The following is a 27,122-nucleotide window of genomic DNA, read 5'->3' on the forward strand; positions in this document are numbered from 1 at the left end:
GGAAGTAATTTAAATATAATTAATCAGTTAATATATTTTTATTTATTGTTATTGATTATTAATTTATTGTTAATTATTAATTGGTAATTACTTTTTATTAGATGGTTATTTGTAATTATATTCATTATATTTATTTTATATTTACTTTTTATTTTTTGTTATAGTTAATTAAATTGTTAATTAATTATTAATTGGTAATTAATTTTTATTAATTGATTAATTGATAAGTACATTAACTGTGTTATTTTTATGTGTAAAGCATTGTGTGTTTATAGGGGAATAGGGTGGGAAGTAATTTAATGTTATTTAAGTAAATAATAATTTAATTTAATAGGTATTTAATAGTAATGTTTTTGTTAAATAATTATTGATATGTTATTTATTTTATAAAAAATATTTAATTGATAAGTATGTTAATTTAACTCCTACACTATCAAACACTTTCCCTACTGTTGCACTCACTGGAGTTGGAATAGTAATTTTTACCCCTACGCTATCAAACGCTTTCCATACTGTTGCACTCTCTGGAGTTTGAATAGTAATTTTTACCCCTATGCTATCCAACGCTTTCCCTACTGTTGCACTCCCTGGAGTGGGAATAGTAACTTTTACCCTGACAGTATCCAAAGCTTTCCCTAATGTTGCAATATGTGGAGTAAGTATATATATTTATTTATATGTAGATGTTTATTAATTTTAATATTATATGTATTTATTATTTTTTAAATGTTTTAATATTTATATCTATATTTGTTAAATAATATGTATTATTTACTTATTTTTAAATTATTATTAAAACATTTTAAAAAACGATTTTTAACATCGATATTTTTGAAAACGATATTTTTGTACTTACCTTTATGTAGATAGGACTTCGATATTTTTGTCTTTGATATTTCTGTGTCGATTGTTTTGTAGATCAATTTTTTGTCTGTTGATATTTTGTCAGACATTCCTTAAAAAATATCATTAGTATGCCTTTGCGTGTTTCCAAATTTTTTGAATAGGAAATCTTCTTCTAGTGCTTCCTTTTCAGTACCCAGCTGGATTTGTCCTTTTTTTCCTTTCCATCCAGAATCGTTTTGGCTCGAGCCCAAGCTGGAAGGCTTGATTGTCTGTTTTGGTGCCGAGCCTGAGGATGGAGTGTTGGAAGCAGTCTCTCAGTGCCGACCATGGCCAACATGCAGAGGTGGCCCAGAAGCCTTTTGTTTGGGGGAAGAAAAGGGCTTTATTACTCACAGCACACTGTCCCGCTGGAATTTCTTCGGACTCCAACTCAATCTCCAGTTCTGAGCTGAATTCTTGAATAGAGAAGGCCTCCTCCTCTTCCGCTGCTGATGCCTCCATTCCCTCCTGTTCGGTATCTTCTCCGAAGATATCTGGGGTGTGTTCAATGTTCTGCAGCTGAATGTCCATTGTTTGAGCTAGACGGTCCCGCAAAGTCTTTTTCGATCGGAATGATAGACAAGGGTCAGATATCTACTTACTTATGCTCCGGTAAGAGGCACAAGTTGCAGATTTCTGCAGGTCGGTGCATGGATACCTGGAATGGCACAGAGGACAAAATTGAAAAAGAGTCTGGTCCATCAGCAGAAGACTGGATATACGGAATGGAGTGTAAGTCGCCTGAAGCAGCTAGGCCCGAAGGCCGCCAACGATGTCTTCTATACTGAAGACAGAGAGTTTTCCTATTTTTTCAACATGAGGAGAATGGTGAAACATGAACAAAACAATACCGATTAGGGTACAGTGGGTTGCGCACAGAGGGGATCCCAAAGAACGGTTTTGAACTGGAGCGCTGCAAACCACGTCCGAACCCGATGGCAGAAAAAACTCAATCTAACAATGGAGTCGATGCCCATGCGCATTATCACTGAAAGGAGGAGTCACCTTACCTTCTGAATGGAAAAGACTTCTTCGAAGAAAAACAACTTGCATTCATCCGGGCCCAACCCTAGATGGCAGGATTATGCAAAGCATGTGCACCTGTAGCACACATGCCTCGAACATACAATATGATTTAGCTTAAGTTTTTGTGCCTAACACTTGCACTAAGACTTGAAATTAAAATCTATATCATTATTTTTATATTGATCGCTTGAACTAAGCAACTCTTACTATAGCCCCTAATACAATTGCTAACCATTGATAAATATATAATTGACGTAAATTCAATTAATGTTTTTTAATAAAATATGGTGCTTTTATCATACCACTAATATTAACACTTTCCCAATAATTAATATACAAATAAGTAATGTGAATTTTAAAACTAACCCCAAACAATAGTTATGTCACCAAGTATTTTGAAAATGAAATAGGCAATAAGCTTGCCACAAGTATTTTTACTATGTTCATTGAGCTGTGTGGCATGCAAGCACGTAAATAACACAAAAATAGCAACTGTTTCCTTAATGTTAACAAGGCTGAGCCCAACCGAAGCTAGTAACTGGTGACATTGCAATAAATCGAAATACTGTGGCTCTGGGAGTGCTGGCGTCTGGTTTTTGAATGCTGTGTCTGATCCTTTATATAATTATCATTTATATGTAATTGCATTTAATTAATCTGAAATAAATGTATGTTAAAAATGTATTCAGTTGATTATAATTTACAAGCAAATGAGGTAATGGTATGAAAGAAGTACTTCTGTTGAGGTCATGATCAGTATTGGCAATGTTGAAATGTGGAGCTGTGATGATACTCCACAGCTGAACTCTATGAAGCTGAAAACGGTGTCCCACCCAGTGATTAATGCTGACCTGCAATGAAGAACGCCACCTGGAAGAGGCCGAAGATCAGATTGTGGACGATCCACAAAATGTAAAACCATTTTCCATTTCCGCATACAATGAATCTTGAAATGAAAAGCAGGAGGCTGTTAGCACCCAAAATGATCAGATAGTAGGGGATGAGGTTCTGTGCGGGGCAGTCGTGTAAGTACACCGACCCTGTGGGAGCAAAAAGAGAGCATCATCAGTCAAGTATTAGTGCACCTTCAATCCCAAGCCTGTTTTCATGCCAGCTTCTTTCAGTGGGAGGGAGGAGGCTAGCATCTGTGCACTAAAATGTAGTTAAGTGGCCAAGTTGGGTTTTCATTCAGCAGTTATTTCCTTTAGTGTACATGTTAAACAGAGGGGTAGTTTGGGGAGATAACCACACAATGGTAATTTGTGCTTGCTCGACTCCTTTCATTTTAATCCAGAGAATGCACCTGTGCCTTTCTGGGTTGTTTGTGGAGGCAGGAAGTCCAGTTTATCTTTACTCAGAAAGGTGGTTATAGATGATTCCTCAAACACAGCCATAACCTGCATCTACAACTAGTAGTGAAATATTGTAACATAACATCCAACAAAAAAGATTCTGCTCTATAACATTCTTCTGCCTGATGTGTGGCCAGTCAATATGTGTTTAAGGGCCATATGTATGAAGCGTTTTTCTTGTCGCAAACGCTGCGAATCGGAAATTCGCAGCGTTTGCGACAAGAAAAACGTGAAATGCGATGTATGAAATTATCGCATCGCAAATGTTAAGGAATCGCAACATTTGCGATTCCTTAACATTGCACAAGCATTTAGGAAATCGCAAAATGCAATTTCCTAAATGATATGTATGAATTATTTAAAAATTGCGATTTTGGAATAAGATGTCGCAAATTACCACCAACTTGTAATTGGTGGTAACTTGCGAATTCTTTTCAAAAAGCATTTTTTTTTTTTAAAAAAGGTGCCATGTGACGCTCATACATGCCCTTTGGGCATGTATGTGCGCCATATGCGCACACATGTCATTTTCAGGGATGCAGCAGGGTGTTCTTGAGACACCCCTGCACCCTGGAAAATTCGCAAAATTTGAGATTAGCAAATTGCCAATCGCAATTTTGCCTTTCATTTCTATGGGCCAAGAGGCCCTTAGAAATTAATGGGATGTATTCCTTATTTGCGAATTCGCAACTTGCGAATTCGCAAATAAGGAATTATTGGAAATCACTAAAAAATAGCGATTATTTACATACATACCGTTTTGCGATTTCCAAATAGCGATTCCTTAAAATTCGCTATTTGGAATTCGCAAAACGATAGAATGATACATATGGCCCTAAGACTCTTTTTGATGCTGTAGAATCTGCTTTCATGGTTAACCCCACTTTTTTGCTGGCGTCCTAACTGTTTTCTGGCTAGTCTGACTGGGATCCTGCTAATAAGTACCCCAGTCACTGTGCTTCCGCCCTACACTGGCTATGGTGGGTATCTGGTACATTCCTATTTGGTTACTAGGGCACCCTTGTACGTCTCTAGGAAATGGTACTGAGGTACCTAGAGCATGGGTACCCCTGGGGTCCCCTGTGGGATGCAGCATATATTATGCCACCCACAATGGGACCTTCCAAACTATAACTACAGACCTGCCATTGCAGCCTGTGTGAATTGGTCCTTGCACCCCTCACGAAAGATATGTTTCCTTATATCGAACGTCACTGCACTTGGAACCTATAAGTCACCCTTCTAGCAGGCCTTTCAGTCCCAAGGGCAGGTTGCTCAGTTTAGAGTGTGAGGGTGGCCCTGCACGAGCAGACCACCCCCTACAAACCACAGAATCCATTGTCCGAGGTTTTTAAGTGAATCCTCCGTTACAATATAGAGAGGCCATGCATCATTACACAATGACCATCACTAAACTTGCTGGAACAAACCTGGGCATGTTTGGTATCAAACATGTTGGAATCATACACGGAGGTATAATTCCATCCACAGTAGGGGCCTCTGGGAAGCCCTCCATGCTCCCGGGACAGATCTTACAGAGCCTGACAGCAACCTAGTGCTGCTGCCGACCCCAGACACGATTCTGCCCTCCTGCTGCTGGGCCAAGCCAGAGCAAGAGAAGGCAGGACAATAGGTTTCATTTTTCACAGGGAGGTGTGACCACCTCCCAGACAGGATTTTGTGTATTAGGCCGGGGGGGGCCCTTGCCAGTGCCACATAGTCTGCTGAAAGGGCACATTTGGTGCCCTCCTTGCATACTCCAGTTCAAACCAGATAAGGGAGCCGTTGGCTACATGCTGTGGTGCCAAAGTGGACAAAGGACATGGGAGTATCCTACCCACTGTCCAACCCCTCCTCTGGGAGTGAGCCCTGAATCGTCCCAAACCTCACCTTAGGTACTTAAGGCTTACCTGTGGGTGGACCCCTAGATTCGTCGTGGGATTCAATTTAGATCCAACTCCACTTCTACTTCAACTATCTGGGTACCATGAACGCTGCTGAACTTCGCCCTGGGTACTTAGATCACACCTGGGAAGATCCCTGCTGCTCTGGCCTCCTCGTCCTTGAAGCTCACTCTAACATCCATACCCGTGCTCTGTACAGGTCAGTCCAAGGCCTGTGGACATCAAAGACAACTGAAGAAATCACCCTTGGGGTGAAGCAGTCACTCCCCTGCATCCGCAGGCACCACAACACAGTACGCCAGTTTGCAGAGCCTAGGCTCCCACAGACTCCACAAGGCTCAGCAACACAGGTGGTGGTCAAGCACTCCCCCAAGACCTGACCTGTCCCTGACCTGTCCTCTCATCGAAGTTTGAAGCCAGTATCTCCTGTCTGGGTCGCTACAACAGAACCCTTGTGCACTGCGCCACTGCATCGCTTCATTGCACGGCAACCGCATCGGTTGTACCAACCGACTCATGCCAACAGAGGTGGACGCATCTAAAGGTTCTGTGAATTAGCCTGTCCCCGATATAACTGTCCCACACCAACAAGGATAGTTGGAACTGACAAACTCCGTCATCTTCATTGTCATGGTAGCTCGGGCAGAGCTACCGACTTGGTGCAACAGTGTTTGAAGCTCCTATTCATTTCCTTTTACCTGCATCCTTGAACGCAAGGGGCCGTAGTCTTCATTGCCTCCTGGTCACCCCTGAGTGGCATAGACTCTGTCCCCTCTGCTTTCAGGTACTCTTCGACTTGAACTCACTTCTGGGTTCCAAAGACTCTTTCATCCATCTTTGGTAAGACAGCTACCGCAACGTACCCACTAATCAGTTTTGAGTATGCGGTTGTGTATCCTCTTTGCACACGACCATCATGGGGTACCTAAACTCTCACCTGAGGTGGTTCCTTGGGTTCCCAACTCTTCTACGCCTCCTTGGTCCAGTCTCGACTTAGGTCGTGGTTTGTAATCCTCTATCTTGACATATATTCTGGTCTCCCCTTGGGGACCACTGTGTATTGGTGCTACTGACTGTTCTATGACCAAAGTATTTTGTGCATTATGTATATCTCTGGGTGATTGTGATTGTAACAAATATCTATTTTTGGAAGTACACTGTGTGGTTCTTTTTCATTTAGTCCATACTAAAGGATTAGATACTGGTAAACTGAGTTGCTTTGCACTCCTCCTAGATTATGCCTGAAGGCTGCTCTCCACAGATACCAATTAAAGAGCTTTCTATGATTATCTAAACCACTAAAATCAACATAAGGGTCGCCTGGTTTAGTGTAGGGTGCTACACTTACATAAGTGAGCAACATATACTCACCCAGCATCTCACAGATACCTCAATACCTCCTAATCACGGTTATGGCATACCTTGCGGTGAAGGGCAAACAGTCGTGAGCAGAATGAGTGCTCTTCTCCTAATACGCAGTGTGTCAAACAGGAAGAAATATTGTTTGTACAAAGTGTACTCATTCCTGAATGGAACCATTTGTCTTGTTTGTTAGATTTTCGAACATCCATTTTTCTGAGGTTTTACACTAAATTTGCATTGCTTTGTAATATACAATAATTACGCTGGGAAGGTTCGGGCTAATGGCTACCAATATGGTTGCAGTAATGTCTCCCTGTTGTAAACTGATGGAGGAGAAATATGTAAGTCACTTGGTGAAAATTACATGATTTTGTGCCATACCGTCCTGGACTTGGGAAACAGCCATTACAATGAATCTGTTACAACGCAGGCTATTACGTAGCATGCCATTACAACGCAAGTGCCATTACATTGTGTGCTATCACAACGTATGCCATTACAACGCAAATGCTTTTACCACACTTACCTTTAAAACAAATGTCGTTAATGCATGAATAATAAAAGCATATGTGTTTTACATGCAAGTATAATTTTAGGGTTCAGGGTGGGTATGGGTTTTGGGGTGCCAAGGGTAATTTTGGGGTTCAATGTGGGTATGGGTATTAAGATGGTAAGGGTAATTTGGGGGCTCATGGTGGGTATGGGTATTGGGGTGGGAAGGGTAATTTTGAAGGTCAGGATGGGTATGGGTGTTGGGGTGGTAGGGTAATTAACATACATATATACACACATACATACACACATAAATATACATATACACACACATATATATATATACACTAATATATATATATATATATATGCGCAATTATATACACATATACACATATACACACACACATATATACATACACATATATACATATACACACACATACATATATACACATACATATACACACATACATATATACAAATACATAGATTTTTATTTTTTTCTTTATATTTACGTACCTTAACCACTTTTACCAAGTGTATGCCTTTTTCCATGCATGTCTTTGCATTGTAATGGCATGTGTGGTAAAGGCATATTTGTGATAAAAGTTTGTGTTATGATGGTAGGTCATTGTAAAAGTATTGGTGTAGTAATACCAGCGTTCTAATGGCATGGCTGTTATTAGTATGCATTGTAACGTCACTTTTTGCCTAGACTTAACACCTACTCTCTGTGCTTTCCTGACTGTAGACTCTAGCCAGGATTAAAGCATTTAGTGATGGTGCATTTGCTCTTGATTGATGTGGTCCACTGGTAAGCAGTGTAGAAATTTAGGGGCAGTCTTGCATGCAGTTGTTTCTGAATGTGTTTTTTGCCAGAAGTGCCTGACCTTATGTTGTTACGGGTCTGTTCAGCTCTAGTGTGAGTGTGACCTGGAGGAAGGGTTGACCCTGCAGGAGCATGTGTAGTTGACTATGTGTGCCCTTCTGGGTGAAGGAAAGCTTGGAATCCAATACCACTCTCAGGACCACTGAGGCTACCACCAAAGAACGTGGTGAAGGGCCGCTGAGGAGCTGTTTTACCTGTACACTTCTATTTTGGATGCACTGAGGCAGAGGAAGTTTTCCTCTGATGCTCGATGTGATCCAAGCACTCTGGGTTTTTGGCCTAATTTCCAGATCTGACCCCTCGTTGGAGGCAGAACGTGGTATCACCTGTAAGTTATCGGGATGGTTCGGTTCATGCTGAGCCCTGTCCATTGGTAATGCTTTTAAAGTAATGAAGCTGCCCAGTTCAGTGAAGATCCTGGACCGCTGCTCCTGTCCAACCTCAGAGATGATTGAGAAGGATAAAGTGTTCTGCTGTGTCATGGGCCGCTGTACATCATCTATGTTTGTGAAATAGATCATCTTCCTTTCCCCATCAACCCAGACTCTTCTACCTCCGATTATCCCTCACTCATCATCATTCTTTAACCCTCCCACATCATTCTTCACTCATAAACCCTCATTCCTTGCTAATTTTCCCTTTCTCACTCACACTTCATTCCTCACCTACTCCTCATTTCTCATCCCTACCTCCTTATCCCTGAAATCTCATTTATCATCCGGCACTCACCATCCATCGCCCCTTTCTCACTGTCCCCCACTCACTTAAGAGTGAGGAGTGAAATGACACTATAGTGAATTCAAATGTACACTGATCTGTCCACCTTGGGACAGCCTCATCCCTGGTTGTTCATTTTCATATAATTGTACTCACTTTATTCTATGGTTTTCTGGGTGTGATATAGAATTTACTCAAAAACTGCAGTTTAACAATAAATGCACATCCGTTCAAATTTGGGACTGTCTTTGGGGGAATGGAGGTTTGAAATGCAAGCAGCGGAGAATCTGAGCAGTGTTTATCAGGGTATTGTCTCCTGGGGGCAAGAGGGGACTGGAGCCAACAGCACAGGTGCTGCTAGGATTGCCACCTTTTCAGAGAGTAATAAAAGCCATGTTTTGTGTTTTCAGATTTTGAAAGAGCCAGGAGTTCATACAGGATATTTGTAAAATCTCAATTACTTTATATCATGGTAATTCTGCTTCTATCTGCTTTAAAAAAATCATTTAGTAATAGTTTAGACAGTGCTAAAATACCTTTGAACTGTTTTCTCCATGTATTTGCTGCGTTAGGATAAAGGTTCAAGGGGAAAAAATACATGTTTGCTTATTTGTACAATTTGCTTTTACACTTCTGAACAATAAACTAGTGCAATACTGGTGGGAAAATGGCTAGATACAACTGGTGGAAACCAGCTTCAGGATTTGGTCTGTTGCCAAAATAAAACAAAGAATCGTGGATCTAGTACATCAGGGCACCATGCAGCCCAGAGTTCAGTTGAATTCCTCTAGGCAAAGCAAGACACATCATGGCTACCTTCCTATAGCACCCCAAAGCACTCTATGTTGTAGCTCAACACATGCAGCAGGTTCCGCACTCGCAGTATCAGGGCAGCACAGGGCAGGACCCACTCACCGACACTGATGTCTGCAATGGATATTCCTGCTGTGATGAACAGCGCACACACTGCAAAGGAGAAGAGAAAATCAGGTTAAAGAAAGATAGGTTTGAAGACAACATACATGCTCTGATAAGCCACTCTGTATTTAAAGCCTGCTGTGTACTGCGATCCCACCCAAGGAAACCAAGCCTCATACCCTTTTCCTGAACACCAACCCGTGCCCAGCCATGTTGTAGATTCACCAAAATGCACCCTTCGAATCCAATGACATCACATTGTTTGTCCTTAGCCCCACAATACCCCCTGATTAGCTACTGAGGTGTAGGGGGAGGGCAAGGATTGAAAATTAGAAAAAAGTCAGGGCTCTTTACAGCTCAATTTACTTTTGATCCTACATTTTGTTCCAGAGACCAGGGATTGCTAAGGTAGCGCAGAAGGTTGCCAAGGACCCAGTGACAGATGTAGCAGCGGCTATCCCCTCATTCATATTCATGAGCAGAGGGGGTTATAAAGTTGTTATTACCCAGGCTGCAGGCACCCTTCTTCATATTCACGCCCTGGTTTATCATTCTTTCTTGACTCAGGCCACTCATCTAAAAAGCAAATCACCCACCAAACCAAGGGCTTGATTAGGATCGTGGTTTTCCCACATACCGCGGGCCGGCGAAAGCCACCGCCAAATTAGGATGGCGGTGGGTCTCAAAATCCGTCCGCTGCTTTTCCGCCGCGGTCGCCTTCCGACTGCAGCGGAAAAGCTCTAACATGGCTGGCGGTGTCTGTCAGACACCGCCAGCCATATTAGGATAGCGGATAACATATGCTTTTCCACGGCGGCTTTTCCGCCGTGGAAAAGCATACGGATATTGCCTTCGGGGGTCCGTTGCGGGCCCCCTTGGTGATGGGGGGAGTGGGGGTGCACATGGGGGGTACCAATGGTACCCCCCTGCATTTGCGTGGACAAAGCGGCAGGCACCGCGCGGTGCCTGCTGCTTTGTGCATGCAAATGCAGTGCATGCTTTTTTAACATTGAAGCTGCACCCGCCGCAATGTTAAAGATTAAGGATGTGACCGCACCCTGGAGGTCACATCCTAATCTGCATGGAGGGACCTCCGCAGCCCCTGCGGACGGTCCCTCCTACTCTATGGTGGCGGACGGACTCAGGTCCGTCCGCCATCATAATCGGCCCCTTAGTGCGCATGCGATTTACTCCTGCCACCCCCCCTCCCCCCCAAAGATAAAACAGTTTCTACTGGAAACAATCTTCAGATCAACAGTGCCAATCTTGGGCCTCTTGCACCATAACAGAGGCCCTGCTATGCTCAGTCGGTGCCCAGACAACAAATTGGGACTGCTGACAGGCCTCATACATGGTGCATCACATCTCAACAGCCTGAAGAAAGGTGACTACATCACCCCAACACCGAAGGAGCTAAACTGCTCCCCCCTATAAGCCTGCAATGTCCCCTGGACCCACAACATCTCCTCCTGGGCATTCAGAAATGACACCCTCTATGCCTGGCTGAGAAATGAATGACATTTGGGAACAGGGTTATAACAGAATCCCAGGACTCAGACTGGAGACACAATGATTCAAGAAAGGAAAGAGCACAAGACAGACCTTCACCCATTTCTGCACTCAAGTCCAAGAACAGATATCCCTTCCCAGGACCTGCACACTTTTTGTCCCAAAGCGCCCTCAACAACCTTCACATCATCTTTCCTTGTGTATCACTGGAGTGTCTCCTGAGGAACCCGCCCACCACCTTTCCTTGTGTATCAGTGGCACGTCTCCTGAGGAACCTTCACACCTTCTTTCCTTGTGTATCACCGGCATGCCTCATAAGGAACCTTCACACCTCCTATCCTTGTGTATCACTGGCATGACTCCTGAAGAACCTTCTCACCTTCTTTCCTTGTGTATCACTGGCATGTCTCCTGAAGAACATTAACACCTTCTTTCCTTGTTTATAACTGGCATGTCTCCCGAGGAACCTTCACACCTTCATTCCTTGTGTATCAATGACACTTTTCCTGAGGAACCTTCTCACATTCTTCCCTTGTGTATCACTGGCATGTCTCCAGAGGAACCTTCACACCTTCTTTCCTTGTGTATAACTGCCATGTCTCCTGAGGGGCCTTGACACCTGTATATCACAGCTATAGCTCCAGGAACCTTCTCAGACTCTGTCCCAATGCATCATTGAACCTTCCTTGGGGGCATGGAAGAGGAATCTGGGGAAAACTAAAAGGAGAATGGGATAGAAATGGGAAAGTGTCCACCACTCCTACAAACACACAAGGCATTGTCTGCCAGTCGTATTTATTTTATTTAATTGGACAGCAATTCCATTTAGATCAGTAATTTCCTTCATAGCATTGATGACAGTGCATGGATCAGTAAGGGTAAGGTCATTAGCATAATGTAGGCAAAATAACAATTGAAGCATGAATTAATTGTGCCAGTTGTATGGTGGAGTTTTGTGAAGACAAATGTTTAATATTTATTTATTTTAGAGTTTTATAGAGTGCGAACTTGACCCGTTAGGGTATCAGAGCCCTTTACAGAGTCACAAAGTAAACTATAGGAAGGATAACACAAGAATACTGTAAATTAGGGGGGGGGTGCTGGGTACAAGAGGGAAAACCATTATACAGGATAGACAATATTACAATTGTTAAGAACGGACTCCGATTTCTTGGTGGGGCGAGGTCGCAGGATGGAGGCAGTAGTCTATGGGGTGGTTGTGGAATGGGATTAGTCAAGGAATTTACCCATGAGGAAGGATTTGGCCTCATTTTTTAAGCTTATCAGAGAGGGGATTCTTCTGATGGTGGGTGGGAAGGAGTTCCATATTCTTGGTGCAGCCCCAGCGAAAGCCTGATTATAGTTTTTTGTTTTTTTCGAAAGCGAGCAGGCTGGAGTAGGAGGGCACTGGCCGATCGTGAGTTTCTGCTTCCTCCGGATATCACAAGTTTCTGTGCAAGATACGCAGGAGAGTTTGAGTGTAGGGCCTTGTGCGTGACGCATGGCAGCTTGAGATGGATCCTAGCCTCGAGTGGGAGCCAGTTCAATGATTTCAGATGAGGGGTGATGTGATCAAATTTCCTTGTGCCGGTAAGTAGTCTGGCAGCTGCACTGAGCAGGGCTTTTAAGGGTGCTAGGGAGATCTTGGGTAAACCAGAAAGGGTGGAGCAGCCATATTCCAGTCTAGAAATAACTAGGGATTGGATTGCAAGTTTTAGATCGGGAGCATCAAGGAATGGTTTCAATTTCCAGAGGTAGCTCAAGTGGAATCTGGCAGATTTGGCCATTGAGTTGATGTGGTCTTGCATGTTTAGGTTATAGTTCAAGGTGATACCCAGAGATTTGGCCGAGTCCACAATGGTCGGGGGGCAGTCTAAGGCTGTGATCGCTTTGATCCATGTCTGGATCTCCGAGTTAAGAAGAACTCAGTTTTCTTTGCATTGAGATTGAGTTGGTTGGAGGGGAGCCATTGGACGGTCAGCTTCAGGGCCTCATTCAAGGTGAGGATTTCTTCAAGAGAAGAGATTTTTATTTAGATCTGAGTGTCATCTGCGAACATATGATAGGAGATATTTGCGGTGCGAAGGACCTCGGCAAGGGGTTCTAAATAGAGAATGAAAAGGGTGGGGGACAACGTTGATCCTTGAGGGACTCCCACCGTGACCAAGGAGAGAGCGTACAGGTTGCAGTTGATAAGGAATTTTTGAGATCGGTTTTGGAGGTAGGAACTAAACCAGTCGAGGACAGTGCCATCTAATCCCATCCTAAATTTGAGGCGTTCGATTAGCATCTCATGGTTGACCGTGTCGAAGGCCGTTGATAGATCTAAGAGGATTAAGAGACAGGCTTTGTCTTGGTCAAGGACTTGTAGGGCGTCATCGACAATGTGGAGCATGGGGGTTTCAGTGCTGTGTCCAGGTCGGAAACCAGATTGGCAGTCATCGAGTAGATGGAAGTTGTTGATGTGGTGACTTAGCTGCGGTTGCACACACTTCTCCAGCACTTTAGCCAAGAGAGGAATGTTGGAAATTGGTCTTAAATTGTCTGGGGAGGCTGGGTCGAGCGACAGCTATTTAAGAATGGGGAGGACTTGACCCGCTTTTAGAGAGTCCGGGATTGAACCTTGCCGGAGAGAGGCGTTGATTATCGTAGTCCAGCTAGGAATAATGGATTAGTACAGCACGTGGGGTTTTTAGTGTTCTCAGAAAGGAAAGGCACACTACCTAGTGTGAACGTTTGGTGTGTATCATTAGCTAAATAATGGCGTGGTGCGGAAGAGCGAGCGGAAAAAGACCCCTTAACCGTTCAACAATAGGTCTGAAGACAGACCTACAAGACAATATAAAACAGCAAAGCTCTCGCACACAACAAGCAAGGTATAACAATAGTAGTTCCGCAATGAATAGCATTGTAATTATATAGCGAAATAACATGACAGTTGCAATTTCGTTTGGTTTCTTGGAAGATGGGTATAAGTTTAATGATTCCACAACCAGCCAACACATGTTTCGACATGTGGGAACAACTCACAATGACTCTTCAGGGCTGTTCTGGTACATTTCAACCCAAATCATTCCAAACCTTCTTTGAGGACGACTGTTTTATTAAATCTGATTTTGAGAAAATACGATTCCCTCTTTAATCATTATCTCTCTCTGGCCGCCTGGAGATTCGATTAGAGGCAACTCGGGATCCCAACCATGGCGGCTTTTGCCACTGACAGTCACGGTCTAGTCTTTCTTTGAATAAACGTATAAATTCCCTTCCTCCTTCGGGTCACGTGTCTGTTGTTGGTAAACGGCGACCGGGAACTAAAGGAGGAGGGATGCCACGCTGGTGGTAAGTGCCGCAAATGTAGCTACATACGAGAAATATCTAGATGATATGACCGTAAACGACAATGTTGATTTAATATTACCATTAATGCCGGTTGTTGTCGGTCCCCTTTTTTCCGGCAGATACTTCCGGATTCAAGCTGTACCCGCGTGATTTGGAACCGGATTGTGGATCCCCTCCTGGTTTTAGGCTTAATATGCACACTTATTAAGGTACTTAAGCCAAATTTAAAAGTATTTGCGGGAGAGAAGTAATTAATGTTGCACCACAAGTTGATTCTCGCAGCAAATCTGAAATACCGTAACACACGGTTTTCCTTTCCTTTTAGCACGGCCCATATAGCACTTTGACTCTATGTGCTTATCATTGCTATATTCTCAAGAATACTACCACGTTGAAGATATTAACTAAGCCTCTACAATTGTTACTCCGATTGACGGTGAGTTGTGACTCTTACAACACGTCAATACTAGGCAGATATTAGGGCTCACCACAGATGAATAGTTCTCTCTGACATATATATGCCCCTTATCTGTTTATTTAATAAATTGCCACCATACCCGGAACCTCCTTATACTTTTTTTAGTATATGTTCCCCTCTTTGCCATCAACATATGTGCACGTCTGTGACGGATAGAAATAACAATCCCTCACGGTGAGAGGAATTTGGCATGTACACATGCCCATTTTGTACTAGTCATACATCCAGCCATACTGGTGTATTTTCTGTGTTATAACAGAGACATGGATAACTAGTGAACACATATTCTCATATTCTCTTGACTTTTCCCTGGTGCTTCTTCTCTCTGCCCTTCTGGCTCCCTCCTATTAATCTTCACCCCCTTCTATGTTTCTTCTTCCCTATTACAGAGATCAGATTCATTTGAAAATTTCCCTCCAGACCTACATGAGTGTAGGTTGTGTCTTAAGGTAGGCATCTTCCCCTACGCACAAACCATCTCTTTCCAATGGTTTATTCACCTGGGCTTGCATGTACTTACTCCACAAATGAGTTACTATGATTTTATATTGTGCAAACCACGCTCTCGCATGAGACCTTTTTGTAGCGTTCTTGTCTCGCTGTTGTATTAGAACACGACATCTGTGATAATAGGCAACTCAAAAATATCCCACAGTAATAATGTTGACCATCGTGTCTTGAAAGGAGAAGAAATATGTTTGGACACAAGTCACTGTTTTACCACCAATATCTTTTCTCCCAACCACCACTCTGATCACGTTTGACAAATTGTTTCTATTCATGGTTCGTGGGATTCGGTTGTCTCTATTCGCCAGCACAACACCCTGTTCACTATTCAATTTCACCTCGGTCCATCAGTCCATGAATCAGCTACAACAATGTGTTTTTCTTATGCGCTGAATGTGACTCAATGTTCCATATACATCCTTTTATGTTTTTTTCCCAGCCCTGAAGAGTCGTTGTGAGTTGTTCCCACACGACGAAACACGTGTCGGCTGGTTGTGGAATCATTAAACTTATACCCATCTTCCAAGAAACCAAACGAAATTGCAACTGTCATGTTATTTGGCTATATAATTACAATGCTATTCATTGCGTAACTACTATTGTTATACCTTGCTTGTTGTGTGCGAGAGCTTTGCGGTTTTATAGGAATAATGGATTGGGCAGCAATCGCAAGGCAGTTAGAAGGGAGCAGATCGTTGAAATGGTTGTTCGGGTTTAAGGTGGAAAGGATTTTGGCGACAGAGTCTTCGTCGTAGAGTGAAAAGTTGGTCCAATGTGCTAGATTCTTAGGAGAGGGCTGTGGAGGCAGGGGGGGGCGGGTGGGGGGGAAGGTCAGGGGTTGGTAGCGATATTGAGGCCGCACTAAGTTCGTTATCTAGGGTTTTGAATTTGTTTGCAAAAAACAAGGAGAATTAGTCAGATAAGATGAGAGACTTGGGGATTTCTTTCACTGTTTTGGTCAGTTTGTTCGATTGATGTTTGACCAGCTCAAAGAGTTTGCATGGTCTGTTCTGGACATTTCCTAGTTCAGCTCTGAAGAACTCTTTTTTTGAGTTGAGGATATTCTTGTTGTATGTATTTCTGGCCTGGCGGAGAAGTTTTAGTTGAGCGGGCGAGGGGTGCTGTCTCCAGATTCTTTCAGCTTGTTGGAGGGATCTCCTCTCGTTATTGAGGGAACCCGTGTACCAGGGGTTTCTATCTTTGACCTGAGTTCTTTTTAGTTTAAGAGGGGCTAGGTCATCCAGAATGTTCGACATCGTTGTGGAGTAGTGATCATTGAGGTCACAGACCGATGTGATATGTGGGGGAAGGTCGGATTTGCAGCGGATCACCAGTTCCTTGTGGTCCAGGTTCTTGGTGTCTCTAACCCAGCGTTTAGGAAGAGCTGGTTGTGGTGTTCTTATCTTGTGGGTGCCAGGTAGAAGGAAGGTGATGGCGTGGTGGTCTGACCAGACACAGGGGTCTATAGAGATAAGCTTGACTGTTCCCTCCTTAGAGATGATCCAGTCAAGAGTGGCCCCTTTTGAATGTGTTGGGAGTGAGCAAGCTTGGGTCAGGGCTTGATCGGCCAGGAGGTCTTTAATGGCGTTGACATGAGGATCCTTGAGATCGTTCCAGTGCAGGTTGAAATCTCCAAGGAAAATGTCTTTGGTGTTGAGGGAGCTCTTAGCTGTGATAATTTCCATGAGGTGGTCTGTGAAGGGGTCGTTCACACCTGGGGGGTGGTAAAAGATGTGCAGGTTGCATAGATGGGTGGTGGTTTAACATCTAAGGCATGTACCTTACCCCTATATGTATTCATCAAATGTTACGGATGCTGACCCCCCGCATGTCCCAGATGACTCCCCACCCCTTCCAGGGTCTGTTTCGTTAGAGCCCACAATTCCATACCCCAACCTCCTTGCCAGGTCATTGTAAGTTTTAGATAAACAGTGGAAAAATACTTTGTTATGTAATTCTTGTTGACAATACTGTTTGGCATCAGCTCATGACTAACCTGTACTTGCAAATTATTTGCATTATTGCTCTTGATATAATTGTTCCATCTGTCCAATGTCTTTGTGCATTATACCAATAAAGACTTACTCATTCAAAAAACAGCTAAGACAAAGTCATAAAAGTTGCAATGTCTCAAACAGGCTTTAAATAAATAAACAGATTTGCAGCAAAGCGGGACACTAATCTCCCTCTTTATCACTTGTTTTGTAAGGCAGGAAAGGAGGATTACATTTAAGCCAATCACCCACTTTAAAATGAAAGTGTTTGGTTCCCTTAATGCCTCTGAAAAGGTTTCAAATCCTTTTACCCACCCCTTTCCTGCCAGTGTGAAGTCTGGTTTTGCAAAGGTGGCGGAGTCCTAACCGTCGATAGAGAAGTCATATTTCAATCTATAGTGAAGATGAGTTTAAAGCCTTTGCGTCCTCTAGTCATTGATACGGCACCCAATAATAGCCTACCAAGGGTTCAGATGCTACACCTACTCCACATCATTGCACCAATCGGGCCCTCAGTATTCCAGTGGAACATCAGCAACAAAATATATTGGTCCAAAAATACTGAGGCACAAAATATTGCGAAGGTATTTTAGTGTGTATGCAAATATATTCACTGAAAAAAACACAGGTTTCAGGGACGTTATAGTTAGGTGGACATTTCACTCATACAAAAGCCGAGAAATTTGGCCATTATAGTTAGTTGTGCTAACTATAACTCGCGCCCCTGCAATGCACTGCTGATGACCTCACATATTACATCACTCATAACATGGTCAGTGACTATATGTGAGAGTGAGTGATTGTGAGAGTGGCTGTATGGATGAGTGTGTGCTTGTGTCAGTGCTTGTATAAGAGAGTAAGCATGTGTTAGTATCTGAATGAATAAGTGAGGTGGTGTGTGTATAACTGTATAATGAGTAAATGGCAGTGTGATTGATTCTTTGGTTGACTGACTAGGTGTGTGAGTAACTCTATTGGTAAGTGGGGGTATGTGAGTTAACCCTGGGCGTAGTACTACGCTACGCTTGTGAAGCGTGCCAAGTTTGCGCTTCTACCCGAATTGCACATAGGACTGTGCAAAAACGCATAGCGCAGCAGGCATTTTTTGCTTGCTCATGGTCCTCAATGTCAAATTGGCGACCACGAGCGAGCAAAATCACCAAATCGCTGATTGCGAGTGTGGAACATAAACCTCCCGGCGAGATTCTCAACACATGGAGGTCAGGTTTCTCAATGCGAGCAGTTGCGTATGCTCGCGACCGGTCGTGATGAGAAACTACCAGTCCGCGTTAAGAAAGCTGCAGCTCGAGTACAAATCTACTCGAGTGGCAGAAAACTACCTCTTGTACTGTAAAAGATGCCATTTGCAATGATTGCACAGTACGGACAAGCATCCGGCACTGTTCAATCAGTGCGAACAGCATTTCCCTACCACACTACGCAGTTCGCATAGCTACGCGTAGCGTTATTACGCAAACTACGCCCAGGGTTAGTGTGAGTATCTGCATACGTGTACAAGTGCTTATATCAGTGACTGCGTGTATGAGTGACTGTATGGGTGAGTGGATGTGTGTGTAGACCTATGAATCAGTGAGTGGGTATGTACTAACTGGTATTGGTGTGTCTATGGTTTTGAGAATGGTAGTCTGTATTTTAGTGCAGGTGTATGAAAGGTTATATTAGGTTGTGAGGAAGTGCATCAGATATTAAGTGGATGATATCATCAGTGATGTCACTGGCCAGGTCATGAGTGATGTAATATGTGATGTCATCAGCAGTGCATTGCAGGGGTGCAAGTTATAGTTATCTAAACTAACAATCACGGCTGAATTTCTCTGTTTTTCAGTGAATTTCTAAGGTTTTTTAAATGCTAATTTCTAACTATAATGTAGTAGTCGCATTTGCAGAGTGGTGCAAAAAGGGGTGTGGCATCGGACCGCCTCTCAGCAATCCCACTGTGTGGGGCTTACTGGAGGTACCTCGTGGGCTACTTGGCCGATAACCACTTCGATGCTTCTGTCGGCCAACCACAGTCGCGAGCACTACCTCCGTAGTGCTGTGCACGTCCATTGGGCGATGCATCCCGCCCTCTTAATAGAACGTTCTGCACTGGCACGGAACGTTTGAAGCAGCAAACGGGTTAAGGACCCTTAGGATTCAATGTGACTTAATCCCCCCAATCCAGAATGTGCAAGGAGGTACGTATGCAGACTGGTGCAGTGAGGGGGCGGGCCACCGGTCAGATGCCGGCTTCAGTTTTTTCTTTTTCTTTTTTTTACCAAGGGGGGGCTGTGTGGCCCCCAGGACAGTGTGGCCTTCCCAGAGGCTTAAAACAAAGGAAGCGTTTTTTGTTTTTTATTTCTGCTGGATTCTTGGAACCTACGCAAATCCAAATCCTGTTGAATTAAAAAAAATAAAAATTTCGGCCTTGGGGGTCAGGGTGTTTCTACCCTGCCCCCTTATCTTGTTTTTTACATTTTTCTTGTGACTCTTGTGCGGCTTATTTGGCCAGCAAAAACAGAGCAGGAAGTGCTTTAAAGAATTGAGGATGACTCTGCAGGACACCGTTTTTCCTGCAGAATAGAACTTTGAGGGTGATGCGACGGCGGCGACCCACATGGATGGTATTGCACTACCATCCCCACAATGCTATTCCATTATTCACCTGAAGTCTATCATGAAAATAAAATAAGGGAATACACTGGTGTTCTACTGTTTGCCATTATTTCACTTGAAGCTGTCCATGAAGAAGGGCGTGCAGCCTGAAACGCATAGACAGAGTTATTTTTGATGGGGACTGAGTCTGCATGAGCTGCTCTTCCCGTGTTAGCGATAGCTACCCACTAGTGCTTGTCCTTTCGAGGGGTAACTCTTTTTTCTGCACATAATGTGGTCGGCCCAGGTCACGGATTAAGCACAACCGCAAGACCCCGGTGAGTCTGTTGCAGCTTATTTGGCCAGCGAGAATGGAGCAGGAAGGCGCTCAATGGAATTGAGAACGACTCTGCATTCCTTTCGAGGGGTAGCTCTTTTTTCTGTGTATATTTCACTCATATAAAACAAGAGAGAGATTCGCCCATTATAGTTAGTTGAGCTAACTATAACGCGCGCGTCCGCATTGCACTGCTGATGACATCACATATTACATCACTCATGACATGGTCAGTGACATCACTGATGACGTCACTGATGATATCATCCACGTGATAATCTGATGCACATACTGATGCCCTAATATAAACTTTGATACACCCTCTCTAAAATACAGACTACAATTTTTGAAACCATACACACAACAATGCCAGATACTACATACCACCCACTATTTCCTAGGTCTACACACCCATCCAGTCACTTATACATGCAGTTACTCATCAATACTATACTATAATATACACTCATGCACCTATACATACAGTCACACTTTTAAATCATACAACCAGTGCATCACCCACTCAGACATCTATGCACAGTCACACACCCTCCACCCACCCACAGAGACACTCAGGCACCAATACAGATTCTCAGACAACAAATCAATAACCCATATAGACACCCAAGTAGCTACTCACCAACCCATGTAGCCGCTTACACACCAACTGAGAGACTAATAAAGCCTTTCACACAGTTTAGTCACAAGCCCATGCATTTAGTAACACACGTTCAATCACTCCCTTATACAGCCAGTCATGCACCTACTAAATAATCCCTTCAGGCACTTGTTAATCCACTCATTCTTCAATACACCTTGGCATAGATATATATGAAAAATATTTAAACTATACAGAAACACACATTCACTGGATGATTTAATCAGTGATGCCATTTGTGATGTCACAAATTGGTTGTATGAGAGGCAACATACAAAGCAAAACAATGTGTGAAACATTCAACTAGACATTAGCATCTGGTGTAGTTGTTTGTCTTTTATTTCAAATGTTCAGGGCATGCAGATGTTGAAACCAGCCAACGCGTTTCACCCAAACATGGGCTTCTCCAGGGCAAAGAATTCATAGCAAATTATGTGTGTACATCCCAGAGTTGATCCTGCAGTTGTAGTCAAAGTTATAATTTTAGTGGCGATTTCGAATTGAAGAGTCACCAGTTTTCTAGTTTGAGAAGATGGGGATCCTTGTAGTGTGAACCAGAATCCCGTGTATGCACAAAGGTGTAGAAGGAGCCGTGTCCGGTGGCTGTCTTTCAAAGTAGCGCATCATTTGAGATGTCATCAGTGATGTCATCAGTGATGTCACTGACCTAGTTGCAACCGTTTGCAGCCAATCCCCAGCAAGCTCGTGCTCGTAATGCCTCAGCCAATCAGATGGCAGAATTCCCCCAAAAAATGATATCTGTAAATTTTTATATTTCTTTGAAACTACTGAACGGATTTACACCAAATAAACAAAAGCATGCTTTCTAGACCAAGATCTTTCTCCCTGCCAAATGTGGGGTAATTCCGTTCACCCGTTCGACCTGTAGCCTTGTCTAAAGTTTCTTATGGAAATTGCATGGAGAAAACAAGTTTTGGGACACCGCTTTTTTCTTAGCCCCCTCTTGACGAATCACCCCCGAACTTTCAACATAGGAGCAGATATGAACAAATAATTAGTTTGGTAAATTTCATGAAGATTCATCAAACGACGCCAAAGTTATGAGCAAAACACAAAATGCTCTTCCTATGGAAACTTGGTCCTAATTATAACTACCTACTGGCGACTATGTAAATGTAAATGTAGTTGAGCTTATATAGCGCACAGCTATAAGTGGGTGTCCCGGCACTTGCTTAGGGAACCCGTCCTGATATTCCCCTGTGTGATAGCCCCAGCGGGTATCCACAAGGTGAAAGTCAGGCATCCCGCCGCGAGGGGCCGTTGTGGAGATTAAGCAAGCTATTGCCCAGAGTCACAGAGTGTGAACCCGAGAGTCGAGAAGGCACCGGAGCGAGAATTATCGAGTCCGTGGAATTTTTAGCCCAAGACCCGCTGAGGTGGGGAATTGAACCCTGGTCCAGGACCGATCTCAGCTTCCGGGTCTGCCGCCTCTAACCCCTGAGCCACACTTCTCCACCCCACTATATATATATATTCTTTCCACAATGTGATCCTTCGATCCTGCGCACTCATTAACGGGTGCTCAGCGTTGGGGCTAGATCCTGGCCCAAAATTACGTCAATTTTTCAACAAAGGACACAGCACTCAAGGCTTTGTATTCTGCTTAATTTAATTAGGATTAAGCACTCAGACCAACGCGTTTCAGCCCTCCCATGGCTTTGCTCACGGTTAGTAAGTCCTCATCAGTTTCTACTTTTTATCCCATATTTGCCTCAATGCGACATTATGGGAGTTGTAGTTTTACAAACAGTTCAATCATATATACACATATTTACAAGAGGAAATTGCACTTTTCGGGCTATTTCTAATCCATATTATTAGTACTGATATTATGGACATTGTCCTCAAGGTTTTTACGCACCATTTTTAAGTCTTAGAATTATAGTATAGTACCCATATCTGTCATTATGAAAGCGATTAAGTCATTACATCAGTCATGTTGACTTGCATTTCTGAGCTATCAACCCCGGCCCCCGGGGCATGGCCAGTGTTTTTTTTTTATTTGGAGGGGGGAGAAATGGCCCCATCTCTCGGGGCAGGCCTTTGCGTATTTTTTTTATTTTTATCAATTTTATTATGGGGGAGGGGGCCATGTGTCCCCCCTCCCTACCCACTTATGGCCCCGGGGACCCCATCCCCTGGGACCTGGCCTGTCGTTGATTACCGTGGGGTGAGCCCCAATGCCCCCAGGGTCCCTGCCGTCTCCCCGCGTCCTGCGAGAGTCGGCATTGGTTTTCCACACAGGGAGCTGCTGACATGCAGCTCCCCGTGTGGAAAAGCAATCTGGTTTGGATTTTGGAAGAGAGAGCAGGTTTCCTGCTCTCTCTTCCAAAATCCAAACCAGTGTTTGCTATGACAGGGTGGGAGCCCCATGGCTCCCGCCCTGCCATAGCAAACAGCAGAGTCCGGGGGTGGGCACCCCGGGACACTGCAGGAGCCGGCCCTGGGGTTGGCGGTCTCCAGGGTCATCACAGGCTCCAGGAGGTGGGCCACACGGCCCTCCTCCCCACCAATGCACAGCGCTGGGGAGGTGGTGGTCCCCGGCATTCCAGAATGGACCCCAAAGTTGCATTATAGTGCCCTGGGAGGATGTCAATTCCCCAGGGCATGTGGGCCCCCCCCCCAAACAGGTATATATATATTTTTTTTTTAAAGAAGCCCCGGGAGTAGGGGTCCCCTGGGCTGCGGGGACAGTGTGCCCTGAAATAATTAATGAAAGCCCTGAGAGATGGCAGTCCCCAGGGCTTGGGGGGGTCCCACCGGGCCCCCGCAATTTTATTTAAGCATGCCCCAGGGACTTGGCGCATCCGGGGGCTAAATAATAATGAAACGGCTGGATTCGCGCACCCAGCGAAATTTCGGCAGATTTAAAAGAAAAGAAAAATGCTTTTTTGGGACCCCCTTAGCAGGCCTAGGGTCAGGTCAGGGGGTTTCTACCCTGCCCCCCTTTTCTTGTTTTTCACTTTTTTTTTCTCTTTTCTTGTGCCTCGGTTACCGAGGCAAAAAATGGCAGCCAAAACTTCCTGGTTTGGGTGTGTTTCCACACATGTGATCTCAGGCCCCGCCCCCTCCCTCCACCACTGTGCAAACGCACCCCGTGGTGCATTTTAAGTTGGCGGATTAACTCCCCTTTAATACTGAGGGTCCCTGGGGTTCAACTAGCCCACCAGCTACCTCCAGTAAGTGCCACAGAGCTGTGTTGCAGAGAGGTGTAAAAAGGGGCGTGGCCTCAGAACACCTTTCTGCAACACAGCCCCCTGGTGCATCCTGGAGGTTCCTGGTGGGCTAGTTTGCCCCCAGGGACCTCCAGTATTCAAGGGGAATGTATTTCCCCTCTGCAAACGCGCCAGGGGGAGCTTTTGCAGAGTGATGAAAGGGGGGGGGGGGGTGTGGCCTCCGGCGCAATGCCGGTCTTTTTTTTTTTAAGAAGGGGGCTGTGTAGCCAGACTTCTTTTTCTATTTTTTTGGCCCTGGGGACCCCATCCCCCAGGGCCTGCCCCCTATTTTTTTTTATTTAAAAAATGTGGAAGGGGGCTGCGTGGCCCCCCTCCTGAGGCCTTAATCTGCCCCGGAGACCCCATCTCCCAGGGCATGGCCTTACCCTTTTTTATGTTTTAAACTGTTGGGAGGGGGGCCGCGAGGCCCCCCTCCCAGGCCACTTATGGCCCCGGGGACCCCATCCCCCGGGCCGTTCTTTCTATTTTTTTTTTATGTTGTACTTTTGGGGAAGGGAGCAGCGTGGACCCCCTCCCAGGCCACTTGCAGCCCCAGGGACCCAATCCCCCGGGGCTGGGCCTCACTGTTGGGGACTGTAGGGGGTCCCCAATCCCCCTACGGTCCCAGCTGGTTCCCCGCGTCCTGCGGAGCCGGCATTGCTTTTCCACGTGGGGAGCAGCTAACATGCTGCTCCCCATATGGAAAAGCAATCTGCTTTGCTTCTATGAAGCGAGTCAGTACAGAAGGGGGGGGGTAACCCTGTCGCGTTCTAATCTAGGACCCTGATCGATACTGTGACCTTATGCCCCTATACAGCTATATATCCATTTATTCCCTATATTGGCATAACCGATCAAATGCAATATTCAGAAACTCGTCTCTGGCCTCACACGAACAGAGCCACATTTCAGAATCGCTTCCTCTGCAACTTCCTTTGCAGCTCATTAGTGCAAATGACATAGCAGAAGCCACTATCTAAGATTCCTAGATTAACACTCCGAGTTCTTCAACAAGATAAAAACTCAGCAACCTGGGAAAGCCCCGCTTGCTATGTTTTGATTAGTAATAGAACTCTAATGAGCACTGAGAGACGATCACTTCCTAATGACATCTTTATTGACGTCTTATGTCCAAAAACTTACGTCAAACAAGGCACCTTTCAGGTATAAATATTACCAATGTTGCCTTAAGCAAACGCTGAAGCTATCGCTGTCAAGCTAATGCTGATACTATCGCTACTGCTATCGCTACTAACAAGCGAACAATGGTGTGGTGAACACAGGAGCTGAACAGCCGTCCCCCTGCAAGAGCCCAGCAGATGCAAGCTGCCCGCGGACGCTGCCCCTCCTCTTCCTCGACGCGCTGAGAGAGTGGCTGTCTTTTCTCATGCCGAGAAATCCAGCTCCAGCGTTTCCAGCCTACTCTTGCGAGTGACTGGGATATCGAGTCCCTGGAAGGAGATACCAGCCCTCCAGCATTCTATTCCAGAGGTATGGTGTTGACTAAACCCTTAGAGAGAATTCTTGAAGCAAACCTTGGCAAAACCAACTTAACTTAAAGCTACTTACTTACTCCCCTCCCAAGTATTAGGCTTAGGTCAGGTACACTGAGGTAGGCGTAGTTAGAAGCACCAGTTGAGTATGTTAGCCTAATGTATTTATGAATGTATATATGTTTTATTCATTTTAAACCATTGTATGGCTAAGAAACCATATCAATGCTTTTACAGTATTACTTTGTGATACTCTTATTACTGTACGCACTTTTTATAATAACAAGTCTTGCAATTGTGGCAATTAATTTCTCTTGTATGAGAAGAAAGACTGTTCAATAAATAATACCTTTTTATTGAAAACGCCCGTCTCTCTATTCTCTCCATATTGTGAAAGTAATCTGCACAACAACTGACTGAGTAAAATAACTGTCTATTGTTTCACACGACTCTAGAGATTGACTCTTATCTGAGGAGCAAAGTTGTCATGTTGCACGGTTGTTGGAAAACTGAATCTGTTCTTGTCTGTGCCAGGGAAGCTGATCACTTCCTATTCAGTCAAGAAAGTTTCCAGTGACCTCTGAGCTAGTTGGTAACAAACCCAATTAAGTTGACACTTAGTCAGTAGAGGCCTGGAAGATCCGCACTTCTACGTCGATACTACTGTTTATGTTATTCCAATGCGCAGGGCCTATTGGGAAAATAGGAACTACACTACAACCCAATAAACCTTTGCGAGCTTGGGCAGGTAATATATCAAGAACAAATTGCCAGCAAGGGATTTGTTTTACAATCTCATAGGCAGCATTAGAGATCTCTATTGAAAAGAATTTTAGATCCTAACTGTAAACATCAGTTGCTGTATTATATTTAAAAAGTTCAATTATTTGGGACAGCGCAAAAATCACAATGAAGGGCTACCACACTAGCCAACAATTAAGAGAAGCAACACAAAGGGATTATGTATCAAAATTGTTATTATTTTGAAGCAATTGTAAGGGTTCTTCATCAGTTGTTAGAATAAAACATAAAAATTCTAATGTACAAGGAAAACATTAATTGGTCCAACAGTACAAGAAAATACGTCCCAGCTGTTACATATGGTACATTGACTACTACTAAATTTGCAGTAAGACACTGAACGCAAGATGTCAGTAATGGCAGAAGTGGACGTGAAGGTCGACGTTTCGGTCTTAACAAGATTAATCACAAGACCATCATTTGGACGAATTGTTAGGTATGAGCAGATGACCCTTGAAAAAGGAAGAAGGGGAGCCTGCTATGACCAACTGTCACGTTTGGGGGATTTCATTGGTTTGATTTCATTTGTAGCAGGTTCTCACTGAACAACTTCAATGAGGTTTCAGGATCGAGATACTTCGTCTTTAGATCACCGTTATATTCATGGAAAATCTCTAGAATATTAGT

The 27,122-nt window shown here is 44.1% G+C and overlaps 1 protein-coding gene across 1 annotated transcript in view; it reads right to left on the minus strand.

Moving 5' to 3' along the window:
* The window catches only part of LOC147678410 (transmembrane protein 272-like), a 126,361-nt gene that overhangs the window by 55,596 nt on the left and 43,643 nt on the right, over positions 1 to 27,122 (minus strand). Inside the window, exons 2-3 of the mRNA XM_086946001.1 lie at positions 9,546 to 9,596; positions 2,763 to 2,951 (exon numbers count right to left, since the gene is read on the minus strand). Of these exons, the coding sequence (XP_086802127.1) occupies positions 2,763 to 2,951; positions 9,546 to 9,596 (240 nt within the window). The remainder of the gene's footprint in view (positions 1 to 2,762; positions 2,952 to 9,545; positions 9,597 to 27,122) is intronic.

The sequence above is a fragment of the Lissotriton vulgaris genome, chromosome 12 (genome assembly GCF_964263255.1).
Source record: "Lissotriton vulgaris chromosome 12, aLisVul1.2, whole genome shotgun sequence".
Classification (NCBI taxonomy): Eukaryota; Metazoa; Chordata; class Amphibia; order Caudata; family Salamandridae; genus Lissotriton; species Lissotriton vulgaris.